The sequence below is a fragment of the Carassius auratus genome, chromosome 2 (genome assembly GCF_003368295.1).
Source record: "Carassius auratus strain Wakin chromosome 2, ASM336829v1, whole genome shotgun sequence".
Taxonomy (NCBI): Eukaryota; Metazoa; Chordata; class Actinopteri; order Cypriniformes; family Cyprinidae; genus Carassius; species Carassius auratus.
In genome coordinates, this window is record NC_039244.1 from 26627306 (window position 1) to 26642465 (window position 15160).

General features: G+C 35.2%; 1 protein-coding gene across 3 annotated transcripts; it reads right to left on the reverse strand.

The window, feature by feature from the left end:
• Positions 1 to 4124: 4124 nt before the first annotated feature.
• LOC113038597 (flocculation protein FLO11-like) lies at positions 4125 to 12518 on the reverse strand. Of its 3 annotated transcripts, none has more exons than XM_026196172.1 (5): positions 12033 to 12518; positions 10723 to 11010; positions 9042 to 9320; positions 6746 to 6970; positions 4125 to 6092 (listed from the first exon to the last, which is right to left on the reverse strand). In XM_026196172.1, exons 1-4 carry the CDS (start codon positions 12094 to 12096, stop codon positions 6783 to 6785), a joined length of 819 nt encoding a protein of 272 aa, XP_026051957.1. In that variant the 5' UTR covers positions 12097 to 12518; the 3' UTR covers positions 4125 to 6092; positions 6746 to 6782. The 3 variants fall into 3 exon arrangements, with proteins under 3 accessions (XP_026051957.1, XP_026051949.1, XP_026051941.1); XM_026196164.1 differs by having other exon boundaries at positions 6746 to 6912; positions 12033 to 12500; XM_026196156.1 differs by lacking the exon at positions 4125 to 6092 and having other exon boundaries at positions 6642 to 6912; positions 12033 to 12508.
• Positions 12519 to 15160: the final 2642 nt, after the last annotated feature.

Here is a 15160-nt window from a genome sequence, read left to right on the forward strand (position 1 = left end):
TACACAAATTAAGTACAATTTACCTTGATCTTCAAATTCCAAAAGTTTTCAAGCCCCAGCTCTTAATGCATCTTGTTTCCTTCTGGAGCATCAGTGAATGTTTGAATCTTTTAAAATAGTTGTGTTTGAGTCCCTCAAATGTCCTCAGTCTGAAAAGATGCATCTCAAAATCATACAGTCACTGCTGGAAAGGGTTCAAATATGCAAAGATGCTGGAAAACTGAAGAATCTGCAGGACATTAAAGATTTTTCTGAAGAACGCTGCTCAGTTTAACTGTTCAGAACAAACAAGGGACTCATGCACAACCATCACAAAACAGAAAGACAGTCGAGGATCATCAGGTAACAGAACACAGTATTAAGAACCAAGGGTTCCCAAACTTTTGAGGGTTTTTTTTTTTATAATTTCACCAATTCTTTTGTCTTGTGGACTAAATGTTAATATCTTTTATGTACAATATCTTACTCAGGACAGTACTAAATCAAAAATAACATGCATTTAGTATGATCTCTCTTATTTTTTGAAAATTACTCATATTTTCTCAGATTCTGCAAGGGGTGCCCAAACTTTCGAGCCCCACTGTATATGCATACATTTTATTTCAAGAATCCATCTCTTTTCGTATTTCTAATCAACCTAAGAGATTTAAAAAATGCATTGACTTCAATTAAGAAATGTGTAAAGGTAGGCTGCAAATTAGGGAATTTTGCTTATAAATGAAAAAATGTCCAACACTGAAGTATTAGATTTACTTTAATAGTAACAGGTAATATATCTTAACTGAAAGGATTTAGAAGAATCAAGGTGTTAGAATATATGAAGATATAAACTATTCCTAAAAATCTGAGTTTTGTCACATAAAAAAAAAAAAAAATGGATCAGTGTTTCATCCATAATTCCACAAAATAAACAAGAACTGTCAACATCCATTTATTTTGCCACAATATGATTCATAAGATATATTTTTGTAAGATCTTAAAATAAACTTCTTTTGTCTTATTGGGAACACAATATTTGTGAGGTAACACAATAAAGGAGTAGTTCTCAGTGTGCTTCAGAGCAGTGATATCATGGATTATGTGTTGGTCAGAGTCCCACCCCAGTTTCAGGATTGCCCCGCCCACATTTCGCCCTCTATCTGTTCTCTCAGCTGCAGTATGGGGCATACCTGTCAAGTTTTGGATTTGAAAATAAGGGAAATTTTCCAGCGCCCATTGCGAGCAGTCCCACCACCCCAACAAAGCTCCAGTATCCCTTACATTTTAAGACAGGTGTTATAGCCCAAATTAAAACACAAAAGGGTATATATGAAGAGCATTTATTTAAAGGCTTATTTGCATATTTTCTGTTAATTTAACATTGATGTCTTTACATTTATATTTTATTTTAATTCCACATATTCTTTTCATTTCATATTGCTTTTCTTTAACAGTTTTTCTTTTCATTTCACATAACTTTTCTTTTACTCTTTTAGTGAGTTGTTGTACCAATTTGTTGCAGACTTTGCATTCTTTAAAAAAGTAAATTCGCTGTCCCATTTATCACGGTATTTACACATGGGTTTTGTTTTTTTGGCAGGTGTGCCTTCACTCTCTATTGTAGCATCCATCATCCGTCTCTGTTTTTTCTTTTGTTGTTGTTGTTTTTCCCACGTTATAACTCATGTCATCTGACCTCACACACCCCTCGCGACAGGCTAGCTACTACAGGTGGGAGTTATCGCGAGACTAGTGACAGAGCTCAGATTGGGAATGTTTTTATTAATATTATTTTATTAATAACGCAGGTTAAAAAAAAAAAAAAAAAAAAAAAAATAAGGGAGATTTACGGGAAAATACTAATACGGGAGGACGGCGGGAAAGAAGGGTAAAATACGTGACTTTCCCGGCCAAAACGGGATACTTGACAGGTATGGTATGGGGTGGTGCTTGTTTATCACAGACTGTGTGAATTTTTGTTAGTCTGGTATGCAAAAAGTGAACAATCATTTCTGGGTTGGGACAATTACATATATTTTTTTTTATTTTTCATCAAAATATACATTCATAAGATAACAAGCTAATGATATTAATTATTAATTAATTTTGAAATGCCCCTAATTTATTCTTCAAAAAGAAAAGTTTTGCTGGTTTGACAGCATCTTTGCTCTCTTACTACGCAGTCTTAGTTGATAAGGATCATGAAAGAGATTTTGATGTGTCCACTGATTTTCTGTAATTGTTTATCAAAGATGTTTTCTCAGAGGACACTGAGGCAATACTTAACTTGAAGTCCAATATTGATATGATGGATGAAGAAACCAGGTCAGGCACTATTTTATTTCTTAGACATTTTATTATGAGCATACATTATATTATAATGCAGATGAAAGGAACCCTGTTGATGTCTTCTCTTCGTGACAATAATATCTCATGAATATGATCTTCATACACCACTTAAGATTTTACTTTTATTAGTTTATTTAAGAGGGACAGTGCACATTAATTAAACATTACTTTAAATAGTCCCTGTACAGAATGTTTCAAAGTCTTTGAATGAAAAAGGTCTTACCTGAGCAAGTCCCACCCACTGCACCGACTTCAGAAAGTGAGCTCTTAATAGTTCACACTGAAATGTGATCCACTGCCATAGCAGCACACATTCAAAACTGTTGTGAATTCACATTCACAAATAAAATTCACTTACTGCTGGAACAGCCAGATCACTTTCTTGAGCGTGAGTGTTTGCGACTGTTGACTGTTTACACTCACAGATGCACAATATAATTGTATGGGTCTCACGAAACATGCCCTCGTTAGATTTCAAAACATGCCATGTCAAGTTCATATTTTACATAGTATTTTTTCCATGGAAGTCAATGTCTACCACCAGCTGATCATGCATTTTAAGTGTGCACACATTTTGTGTGTGCTGTCATGGGTTCAGAAATTCAGTTCGCTCTGGAGGACTTCCAAGAGGAGAGGCTCCCAGAGATGAAAGATATACCAAAGCAAATTGAGGAACAATGAATACTGCTTAGTTTTATTAACTATATTAATTTTCTCCACTTATGAAACATATTTTAGTTGTAAAACAAAAAGACAATAGTGTCATTATTCAGCTCAGATTAGTTCAGTAACTTTGTCAATATTCTCCATTTGTTAGTTATAAAGGGAACTCAATTCAACAATGAAGCAGCTCTACAGAAGGCAATTGTGTCGTTATTCAACTCAAGTCAGTTCAGTGCTGATTCAGTTCAGTTCAGTAAAAGTGTCAGTGTTTGAAAAGGTTTTCAGTTATTGTAAAACAATTTTGATTCAGGTAGGTATAAAGCAGCTCGTCATCAGTCCATTTTAATTTTCGAGCTCGTTTTTGTTCAAGTTTTGTTCTCATCCAGTGGTGTGAGTGCAGTCAGTTCAGTACTGCTACTGAATATTAGGTGTAATGTAAAAACATATAGAAATTAAGTTCAGAGTATAGAAATCAGTTTTAGGTTTCCTAAATTCCATTTAAAAAAAAAATTCAAAATTAATTTTTCCATTTAAATATTTCTGGATTTCGTCCCCCACGGACTTAATTAAATTTTTAATTAAATCAAAAAGCATATATTATTGACTGAAATCATGAAATTTAACAATTCAACAGCAATTTATTTAGTTTAACAAAAATTATATTAAAATTAAAGAATTCATAAATTGTGTTATTATTAGTTGATTTATTATTTTTTTTACAATAATCGGGGAGCCTATGATTTATTGTATTCTATGTTTTTGTTTGTCTAATATTTCAAATAACTTAAGATTATTTCATGCAGTGTTTTCTATATTATTCTAATGACAAGTTTTATGACAGTATTTCTGTTTTTACTCTAATATTAAATATTGTTTACTGTGTAAATATGATGAATCTATTTTACGTACATTGGGCTTTACTATTCCACCTTTAATATTTATCGATTTCTTAGAATATACGAAAGCGTTAATCAATAAAGTTTATATTTTGTTGTTTATTTCTTAAAAAAAACATTGTTTAAAGTGCTTATAAGGAACTAATAAAAATGTAATATAATTCATAATTGTATCAACTATATCTTATTTCACCGTTTTGAACTCATGTGATATAACATGAAGCTTGATACAGGAAAAAAAGTTTTCTTCTTTTATTACAAAATCTTATCTTTACAGGTTTATCTCAACAACACAACAGTGCAATATATATTTATCAGTTTGTCTACCCTAATCAGTTTTGGCACAAAGTACATTAGGCACTAGGTTGACCACAAATACCAGCGTAGACAGAAGTGAATATGCTTGAATACAATTCAAGTTATTTCACATACCTTCATTACCGATCTGGACAATCAACTTTCTCATAAATATCAAAATCACGATTCAGTTTAACCTAAATTTGTTCTCATTCTACAACACTCACATAAAAATGAACATTTCCCGTACTACAGTGTAATGGATCTAACAGTGCAAAAGCCTAGAGACGTTTTGCTAAGCCAAGGGAACCGATAAAAATTAAAATAAAAAATATTTTGGAAAAATAAGCCAAAGCCCCTTAAAAGGAGAAAAAAAAATGCAGTAATATTTCATTGTGTAGATTCAAGAAATTGTAGACCTTTACAATAAAAAGTTATATAGAAGTTAACATGTGGATATATTAGCAAAAATTGGTGGACAATAAAGTCTGTTGTTTATACTGTCTGTAGTGTAGTGATGACTAACTAAACACCTGTTTTAATAAGAAACTGAGATTCCTTTAATAAGGAATCAAAGAATGAAATGGTGCAATTCACTCTTGCTAACAGGGCTGCACGATTTTTCTCCATTGGAATTGAGATCACGATCCTCACACGATTCTCATTTTATCAACCAAAACATTTAATGTGTAAAAAAAAAGAAATAAAAAATAAAAGTGTTGTCTACACATGACAGGACTTCCAGTTATAATAAAGTGACTTAAAAGTAAAAAATAAATAAATAAATAAAACAATAATTTTAGAACCCTTAAAAGTTAATACATTTAAATCTGTAAGCAGCTGAATAGAATGTTAACAATAATAAATATTTATGTGAAGAGAAAAAAAACAACAACAACTAATAAATAGCACCTGGCTTTGTGTGGTCTGGCGGCTGGTATTTGGAGGTGTGGATCCCTTGTCCTTCATGGCTAACTCCTACTGTATTTTGTGGTGACGTTTGAGGTAGGGATGCTTTGATCCGGATTTCTGCAACTGATATCGACTACCGATTTCTTGTCATTATGATCAGCCAATACCCATCCTGATTACAATAATTTAAACTTTATACAAGTTATACGCAAGCTCTCTGTTGACTGTTACTGTTAACATTTTTTTACATATAAAATAATACCAAAGATGTTCATATTATTTAGAGTAAGGTTGTATATTGTTGTTTTAATTGAGAAATAAGCACAGCAAATATTCATTTTACAATGAACATTTTAAAAACTGAGCTCACACAAAACACTCTCCATATTAGGATAATTTCACTTTTTAAAAAGCATACAAAACTATTTTAAAATTGAAAATAACTGTATCCCATAAGGTGATGGCTGTCGGTCAGTGTAGTTACATTGTTACGGCAATAGGTGGCAGCAAGGGACTGTCTTCATGAATGAGTCATCATTGAACATCACCACTTCACAAGCTCAATCAACAAGCAATGCATCACCTTAGTAATGCTGAAGCTGATATTTCACTTCATAGAGATCTATGGCACTGAAGCAACCCATTGAACAGCACTGACACAAGAAATCCCCTTAAACGTTGAAAGTATACTGCGACAAATATATCGCTTTTATCTTCTGACAACTGATATTTTTCATCTGTAAGTGTTTTGTTTTACACTACGTGATTGTGACCAATGTGTCTGACTGATAGCATCTTGGATTGTTGTAAGGTAAAAAAGTGAATGCAGTGTGATCTGATTGGAGGAACAAACATGCAAGTGAATCGCCGTAATTTAGAAATTAGGGCGCATTTATGTATGAATCGAGATCGTGATTTTTTTTTTTTTTTATCATTGTGCAGCCCTGATTGCTAATAGGTGCATCTTGACAAAGGTGTGTCTTCTAGAAGATCATCCTGCAGAAAAGCACATCAGGTTTTTATTTTTGAGGTCACCACTTAGCATTATCATGAAATTAGAGGTCGATCGATAGTGGATTTTACCAATAATGATAACTAGGCTGGACCACACTGGCCGATAACAATAGTTTTTAAAATGAATAATGAATGAGAACAAACATAATATTACAATTAAAATAGCACTGAACTTTATTATAAAAACATAAAAAAAATTACTGAACCAAAAATATTTACGTTTAATTGGAACATTAAATTGGCAATCTAGCAATGAACAATATTTCTACAGCATTATCCTTAGGTAATGTTACAAAACTGGAGAAATGTGTTACCATTTCATATAAAAATAAATATCTACAAATAGCTAACAATTCCATAGCAATAAGATTAGATACATATGCATATTGTATGCATACTCTTCCACTTTATTTGTTTCTCTACTTGACTATTATCTAATAAAAATAACAACATATCTATTACAGTGACAATATATATATATATATATATATATATATATATATATATATATATTTTTTTTTTTTGGTCAGACATCACAAGCTTTTGATATGCAACTTTGCTGGACAACAGATGCATAACAAACAAACGGTCTCAATTTGAAGGATCACAACTTGCTGCTCAAATGCAAGACTCACCATAGGAAGGTCTTGAAGCCGGTGGAATTCTGGATGCTCACTTCGCCGACGGAACCTGAGGAAGAGGACGGCTGAGACCATGGCAGTGCAGATAATGAAGATGGTGACCAGAGCTGCGAGCAGGGGGTCCAGGGGCGATGTAGGGCGGTGGGGAACCTTCCCTGACTCTGGAAGATTGATGAATTGAGCGGAAACTGATCATCTCTACCACAGGAACCAGTAAAACTGAAGGAACATCATGTACAGTATAGAAAAATAATGAAATGATCATGTCATTGTGCTTACTAGACCTCGACACCAAGAACAAAAACACAACGCAATCAGCTGCCATTAAAAGGAAAATGAGATGATCAAATGTGTGTGCATGACAGCCAGAACCAATGAATGCTTCTTGATTCAGACTTGACTGACAGACTGGCATTCAGACACCACAAGCTTCATGCTTTCCAAACTTTTCCACTTTTTTTTCTTTTATGTTGCAATTCTTCTTCTTATTGTTCATATAAAATGCAAGAGGTTTATATCAGCAGTCCTATATTCATAAATGTTACCACACAGTTTCTTTACAACGTCTACCAATGTAACGTTTACATCTACCAATGTCTACACAGTGTGTGTATGCAAGTATCTAGGGCTGTAGCTATCGAATATTTTAGTAATCGAGTATTCTACCAAAAATTCCATCGATTAATCGAGTAATCGGATAAAATGTGTTTTTGCTTAATTAAAGTGCAATATTATTTATGCGAGAGAAAATAAGACTCCTGGGGCTCTTAAAATGAACAAATAAGTTTCCTTTTTTAGATTTTTTTTTTTACTTTTTAAATGCATAAAATGCATTGCATACATCAAAAATAAACATTTAATTATTACCCATTGTTTCTCTGTCTGTACTCGTAATGTGAACAATGACAATAAAGTTGACAGATGAATTAAGTTCATTTAAGTGCCATTCAGTTGGGGTTTAAAATAAAGCATTTTCTGAGATGCACATTAAACACATAAAACATTAATTTAATTTATCTTTTAATTATAAAAAATTAAGCAAACTTAACTTTTTGGTAAACAAAGGGGATTTACTATTAAAAATAAAACATGGAAGAAATGTTGTGTGATTAAACCTTAAAAAAAACGGACTTTTATTTTGACGGGTCGACGTACCTTTAAAGTTCTTTGTATTGTGATGTGACAACGGTCAAATGCTCATGAAGTGACTGTCAGTGCAGTTCTGGAGATGTTGTTCATGTGTTCACGTCCTTATTTAGTGAGACAGCACGCGCGCTTCAGTGTGTGTGATAAAGGAACTCGCGCTTCTGCTCCATTCATTAACAGAGACACACAGAACATGCAGGATTCATATTTGAATAGACTGTCCCGGCTTAATATTTGCAGATATTAGTCCATATTTGATTTGATGTAAGTGCAATGACCTATTTTTGATTAATTCATTCACAATTTGTCAAATTTCGTGCCATTCCGCACTAAACTGTTAAACTCCGTTAAACTCCGTTTTTATGACTGGATTCCGCGATTCCCTCCGCGTTTTCTGCATCGCGGAAATCATATGGCCCTAGTTGTTGTATGCCAGCTCTATCTTGCAATGGACACACGGCACGACGTTCTCTTCACGTTTGCCCGCGCGCTCTAATCAAAACACTGCTGACTCCTTGCAGTATGCGATCTCGGATGCAGCGCTTGCGTCTCCTTCCACTTTGTGGGTGACATAAACGCAATGTGTCACATTAAAAAATAATTGCGAAAGAACCTGACGTGAGATTTAAAATAAATTAAAAGAGGCTTCGAGGCAGAGGAATTTGCCTCGATCATTTTTTGTAATCGAGTAACTCGAGTTACTCGAGGAATCGTTTCAGCCCTACAAGTATCGGATTGGGACTTGGTATCGGCAGATACTCAATATTCAATGACTCGTATTCGATTGGTGGCACAGAAAAACTGATCAGGACATCCCTAACCTTTTCATCACATAAACTGACTGCCTCTTCAGATTGGATTAAATCACATGGTTGATATGGATTACTTGTAAAATGACCTTTTGAAGCTTTACATGTTTTGCATGGACTTTAAATGAAGGAACATAATAATGATGAAAAATATCATATTTTGTGTTCTGTAGCTGAACGAGAAAGTCTTGTGGATGATGAGCAAATGATGAAAGAATGTTCATTTTGGGGTGAATAATCCCTTTATGTGCAAAGCCGAACTCATACGTAATTTTCATTTTTGGGTGAACTAAACCTTTAAGTTAAAAGGCAGGAAATAATTTGCATCCACACACCTTGATCCCCGACATCCAGTTCAGAAGACTCATCCTGGTCTTCTAAAGGAGCAGGTCCAGTGACCTTTGAACTGCTGGTCAGGGCGATCTGAGATGCCTGAGGGTAAGTGGTGGTGAATGTTGGAGCTGTTTGTGTTGTCTGGATCGCACCGCTGGCTGAAGAAGAGACAGTCTGAGGTCCTTCACTTGGACTGATGGATGTTGCAGGAGCTGTGGACGCTACTGAATATAAAACGGTGCTCGTCAAAAAAGAAATTGACAGGCTGCTAGCAGAAGAATCTGCAGGAGAAAAAACAGGCATAGAGAGACAAGCTTTGAACAACAAACGAAGAGAGGAAAGTAAGATTTAAGAACCATATTAGAACAAAAGTGTGAGTGTGTTTGTCTATGCAAAACTCTCTGCCACAATGCCAGGGTGCAAACAAGAGCGTGTGCAGTGCTGACTTGATCACGATATTAACACTGACAACAAAGTTGAATCTAATTAGCACTTTATAGGAGGACAGACAGACAGATGTGGCATACGTGCAGTAAACCAACAAGTAGATATTCAACTGCCCTAAATATAGCTGAGTTTCCAGTGAAATGACAGTATGAGCGAGGGATTATTTACAAACACAGTTGTGTTCCAAAATGTTGGCACTTTCCCAGAGAGCAGGGCTGCCAGGTTTGCACAACAAATCAATACTCAAAACTAGTCCAATCACGTTTCGAGGTGGATCCCCCGGTAGAAATCATATTCCAGTGAGGTAAAATACACATTTTTGGTGGGGTACCCCTGGAAAATTTGCATTTTGGGGGCTAAATAGCACGGCGGACATGAAAAACAACCCGCCGCAACAGTGTTAAAGTAATCCACTTCCACAGGGAAACTGCAGACTTAGCAACACTGCCACAGAGTCTCACGAGTTCAGTCTGGATTCAGTCACATTAAGCCCAGTGTTTTCTCTTTAAAGTGGAACAAAATGATGCACACCCACATGAAAGCACTAACATTAGAAGGCAAATGCAAATGTCAGGACATGATATCTGAAGTATCGTGTTCAACGTCTACACAAATTTGAGAGCAATGCCACCATCTTTATGTCATCTCAGCTTGTGGTTGACAAATATTGTTTTTCAATGGCTGATGTCAATGGGAACATCTAGAGAGCAGTATGGCAGATATGATAAAGCCAATCTGTAACTATTTAATATTGGCAAATGCAAAATATTCTAGAAATAGGTCAGAATCAAACCTAATTTCCAACTCAGGCACTTATTATTCATACATTTTACTAGCGATTTGTAAAAAATAGTTTTAAAGTAAATCCTAATTAAAAACCATTGGTGCAGACAGTTTTCACTCAGAAACTGCTAGTAAATGTCACAATTTATTACAAAGAAACAGCATGTAACACACTGAATTAAACGACATTTTCTTGTAAAACGTACTGCACATTATTTTTTTTTATTTACAACTTAGAAAAATATCTTTTACACTGTACACCCATTTCTTCTCAGTGTAGAGTTTTTCATTTTATCTTTAAGACTGTCAGTATAAAAAGTACTGCTTCTTTCAGCTCTCCATAAGCCGTTAATTTTTGCATGTTGTTGTCCTTAACACAATGGACGGCAAATTTGTTTTCAGACCTTCTGACAGCATTTGCAATTAGATTAGGTTTAATTGTATTAGTCTTGCCTGGTACTGAGGCTGTGTCCGTGTTGAGGGTGGTGACATCTTGTAGCTCGGTGGTCTGTGATGAAGGAGAGGTGTCATCGTGCACTACAGCGTCTCTGGATGACTGTGATGGAGAAGGAACAGTAGGTGGGACCTCGTCAGTTGAGAAATTCGTTGAAGGAGAGGAGATGCTTTGAAAAGCTGTACTGGCTCGTGATTCCAAAATGTCACTTTCTGAAGTCATGTGATCTTTCGGAGTATCTTCATTCAGAGGGGATCTCACTTCTGGGAATGAGTCCGTGGTCTGACCTTGGGGAAAAGTAGAAAATGTCTGCATGAGCATACAGTTCCAGACTGTTCATTCTTATTTACATATATGTATTACTTAATTAGCATGGGGGGGGGGGGGGGGTAATATGTCATGAAATATGTTTATTTGATTTGGGTGAAGCTACAGGTAGAATGCGGTGTTCTCAGGCTGAATCTGTTACGTGGGTGTTCCAGACCGGGTCTGTTCAGTTTAGTTTAATGGTCACACTGTGAATCCACAGAACAAAGCAGTTGTGACCTTTATTTGTCAAGAAGGAGCAGAGGAACAAACAAACCAGATACATGGAGAACTGTCCTCAAATACACAAGTTTGGGGAATTTCTATAGACAGGAAAAGAAAATATCTTTATTTTCAGCTATCAGTTAGTGGCAAGTTAAACTAGGGTTAGATATACGAACATTATTATAAATTATAATAATAATAATTTGGGGCTATTTTTTGTTTAAGCAGACAGAAGACACAGGCCAGATTCGAACCCAGATCAATGTGCCAGATAAACCTATGCACCCAACTATTCATTAAATTAATACTGATAACTGAGATCTCACTTTAAGAATATAAATTAGAGACCAAACATATTTCAGTTACTAAAAGATTTTGCAGATCAACTTCTGTTTTTTGTTTCTATTCCCAAATTTCTAATATTTTAATCTTTCAATCTTTGCCCTTTTGTAACATAAATTGTCAAAGATGACATACTTTTCAAAAGAAGAGTAGATAGATAGATAGATAGATAGATAGATAGATAGATAGATAGATAGATAGATAGATAGATAGATAGATAGATAGATAGATAGAAGGACGGATGATTGGATTTTGTCCCATTATTTGTTCCACAGACTAAACAATGTCATTTCAAACAAATAAGACGTAGAAGTCACTATAGTGATTAATCAGAAAGAAAGAAAACACGCGAGCAAGACAAAGCCTACTGTAACATTACAGAATCCTGTTGCTGTTTTCATGCTAAAATCAAGCAACTCATAAGCCACGTGCTTACCTTTGATGACAGTCGAATGCAGAATCATCGCAGTCCATATAATAAAAGCGCTTTGAGCCCTCATGATAGTTAAAGCGCTCGAGCGTGCGCGCGCACACCGTGCAGATTCGCTCTGTGATCTTTCCGTTAGATGACAGCGGACATCATCAAGGCTAAAAATATCCCGAGGGCTCTGGGCTTCGACAGTGGGGTGTGGTTAAGCGCAATCTACAGTCAAAACCACAGCTAAAGAGAGCAAAAGGCCTCGGCCTCGGGCTATTAGACCGTTTGAATCGAAAGTGAAGGAGCCGAGTGATTTGAGAGTGAAGTGAATGAAGTGTGGCGTCTGATATTTAGTGCTGTTACCCGCGTGTGCGCCGGTGGACCATCCCGTTAGATCTGCCCCCAGCACACAGGACCTGACAAGACTCCAAAAACACCCCCTCACACATCACCACTGAGTGCTGCCTGTCACAGAACACGAGAATAGGACACAAGGAGCTTCGTGAGGATAGAGCATGGAGTTCACAGTGACATGCTGGATGAAACTGACTCACAGCAGAACAATAACATGTCACTCGACCATTTGTATTTGAGAGTACTTGACAAACGGTGACTAATAACAAAACCCTTTAATTTCACCTAAATGTTAAAATATAACGTTAAAAGGAACTTGTAGCCTATATTTTAGATGCTGCTAGCATTTGGTCATCATTTAGTTTTTCACTGTTGCAGTTCCTCGTGTATTTGGGGTCTGAGTGTCTGTACCTCGCTGAACATAGTTAACATCAAAACATGAGGTTGAAAATGTGATGTTTTTTTTTAATGTTTTTATTTTATTTTATGAGAACTCATTAAAAAATAACATACAAGTACATCGTAATAACACACAAAGACCCCAGATAAAAAAATAATAAAAAAGCAATGCTAATATTGTTTTTACTGCAGAGACACTTGTACCAGTTTATATAGATTTATTATTATTATTATTATTATTATTAATAGTTTTTAGCTTACTGGGTTTTGACTTGGCCAGATAAACTTATTAAAATCATTTAAACCATAATAATAATACAATTAAGAAAACATATCTCAGTAAGGTGTGAGTAAAATTGAAAAAAAAATGATGAAAATGTATTATCTGAGTCGTGTTGAAATATCAGTAAATACATTTTCAGAAAGTTTTTTTTTCATTAAAGGGTTAAGTGGCATAAATGATTGCCTTGGCTACTACTAACAACTAGAAGGCTACTAGATAATTTAGTAACTGACATACCAGAATACTACGAAAAGAAACATTATTCTTACCATAATGTTGTTGTAGGCTCCAGAGATCATCCAGATGTGGTGGAGTCGTTTATGTAGCTTCACACTCAGCTTTGTAGTTTATTTTTGCCATAGTCTGCAGATTGTATATGCTAATCTACATATATTTCTATATACATATTATATATTATATACATTTTCATTGTTAAAAAAATAACACTTATAATCGTTTTACTGTGTAAATGTCATGAACTCATGTCTTGAACTCATGACACCCCCAAATTTTGTAATTTGGTTCAGTTGAGTCTTGTTAATCTTCCTTGTTCGGTTGTGTATTTAAGTTCCTATGTGTCCAGTTTTAGTGGGCTGGTCTTGAGTCGTTAATGTCTGCTACCTATATGTTTGTTTACCCTTTTGGATTAAAGACTTTTAATATAAACGTCTTCATGTTCGTGTGCTTGCGTATTATCACAGCACAGCCATAACAGTAAAGAGGTTTTCCCCGTTTTTTTTTTTCTCTCTGATGTCTGCAGGTGTTGAGAAGAAAGTCTGACCTTTATCTGACCGTCTTGACATCAAAGCTGTTTTCTGCTGTGGTAAGCATTGCATCAGCAAGTGTATTCACAGCCACAAAATTCATTTACAAATACTTTAGCTTGTACTGGAATAAACTCTTTCTGTACCATTAAAGGGGTTATGAACTGAGAAATTTAAATTCCCTTGATCTTTTGACATAAAAAAGGTAATTGAACAATAAAAACATCCTGTAAGTTTAAGAATTCAAAACTTTCTAGTTAGTCTAAAAACAAAATGACAGGTGGTGGAACGTGCCACTTTATGATGTAATAGAACGGGTTAAACTCCGCCTCTGCAGAAGATAATCAAGGCCTGCTCTTACATCACTGCCTGTTTAGCCCCGCCCACCGATTCATGCACATAGTGGGTAAATAACAAGAGAGGCAAACGCTGGTCTACACAGAAACCAAACGATGAAGATACTCCAAAGACAAAAAAGATGCTATGCATTGTCAAGCTGTGGAAAAACAATATTTGCATCATCTTCCTTCTGATCACAACATTAGGAAAGCGTGGATGGAGTTTGTTTTTAATGAAGTAAGAACTTGGTCCTTTTGTACACTTCATTTTACAACGGATTCATTTACAAACAAGATAGAATTCGATTCAGGATTTTCAAAAAGATTGAAACTATTATTGAGATATTGGATCTGACAGTAATGTTGCACCACACAAGTGTGAATTACTGTTTTTATTATCTGGTGACTATTGCTTTTGTCTTTTATTAAAGATAACATGATTATTTATATAACTTTATTAAAGAAAATAGCCTATAACTTCCAAATTGTTTTTTGATCTAAAAGTGGACCTTAGAGAACAGTATAAAATCTTTTAAAAAGGCAGTTCATTACAGCTTTTTAACTAATATTAGTCACCTTGTACATGTAGTACTGAAGACCAAGCTCTCTTGATGCTCCTGCACGGAGCTGATCTCTTATTGTGAGGATACACTTGTTGTGAGGGAGGTGCTACAGGAGGATGGCAAGCTGCTCCTTCAGACCCTACTAGAGGTCAGATATTTATGCATGTATATTGTTCCCATCAGCAAAAAAATATGTGGTTTAGACAGACTCTATGTGCATTAGTGGTTGCAATTTTACACAAGTAGGTGACGACAGGTGACTTTTATCAGTGAATCATTGAATAATTTATTCTGAGGGTGTGCAGCTGGAAATAATTGGAAAAAAGAGGAATGATTCAAAGCCGGTTCTTGAATACTCTAGAAAATTGTCAATGTCTGCAACCCTAGTTATACACATGTATGAATATCTATATCTGCAATAGACTTCAGCAGATGATTTAGCTAA

Coding starts and splice junctions, on each gene's coding strand:
- LOC113038597 (XM_026196156.1), bottom strand. CDS start 12,096: ATGAGGGCTCAAAGCGCTTTTATTATATGGACTGCGATGATTCTGCAT. Junction 9,321..10,722: donor GGACACAGCCTCAGTACCAG/GCAAGACTAATA, acceptor TTTCTCCTGCAG/ATTCTTCTGCTAGCAGCCTG. Junction 6,913..9,041: donor ACTGGATGTCGGGGATCAAG/GTGTGTGGATGC, acceptor TCAATCTTCCAG/AGTCAGGGAAGGTTCCCCAC.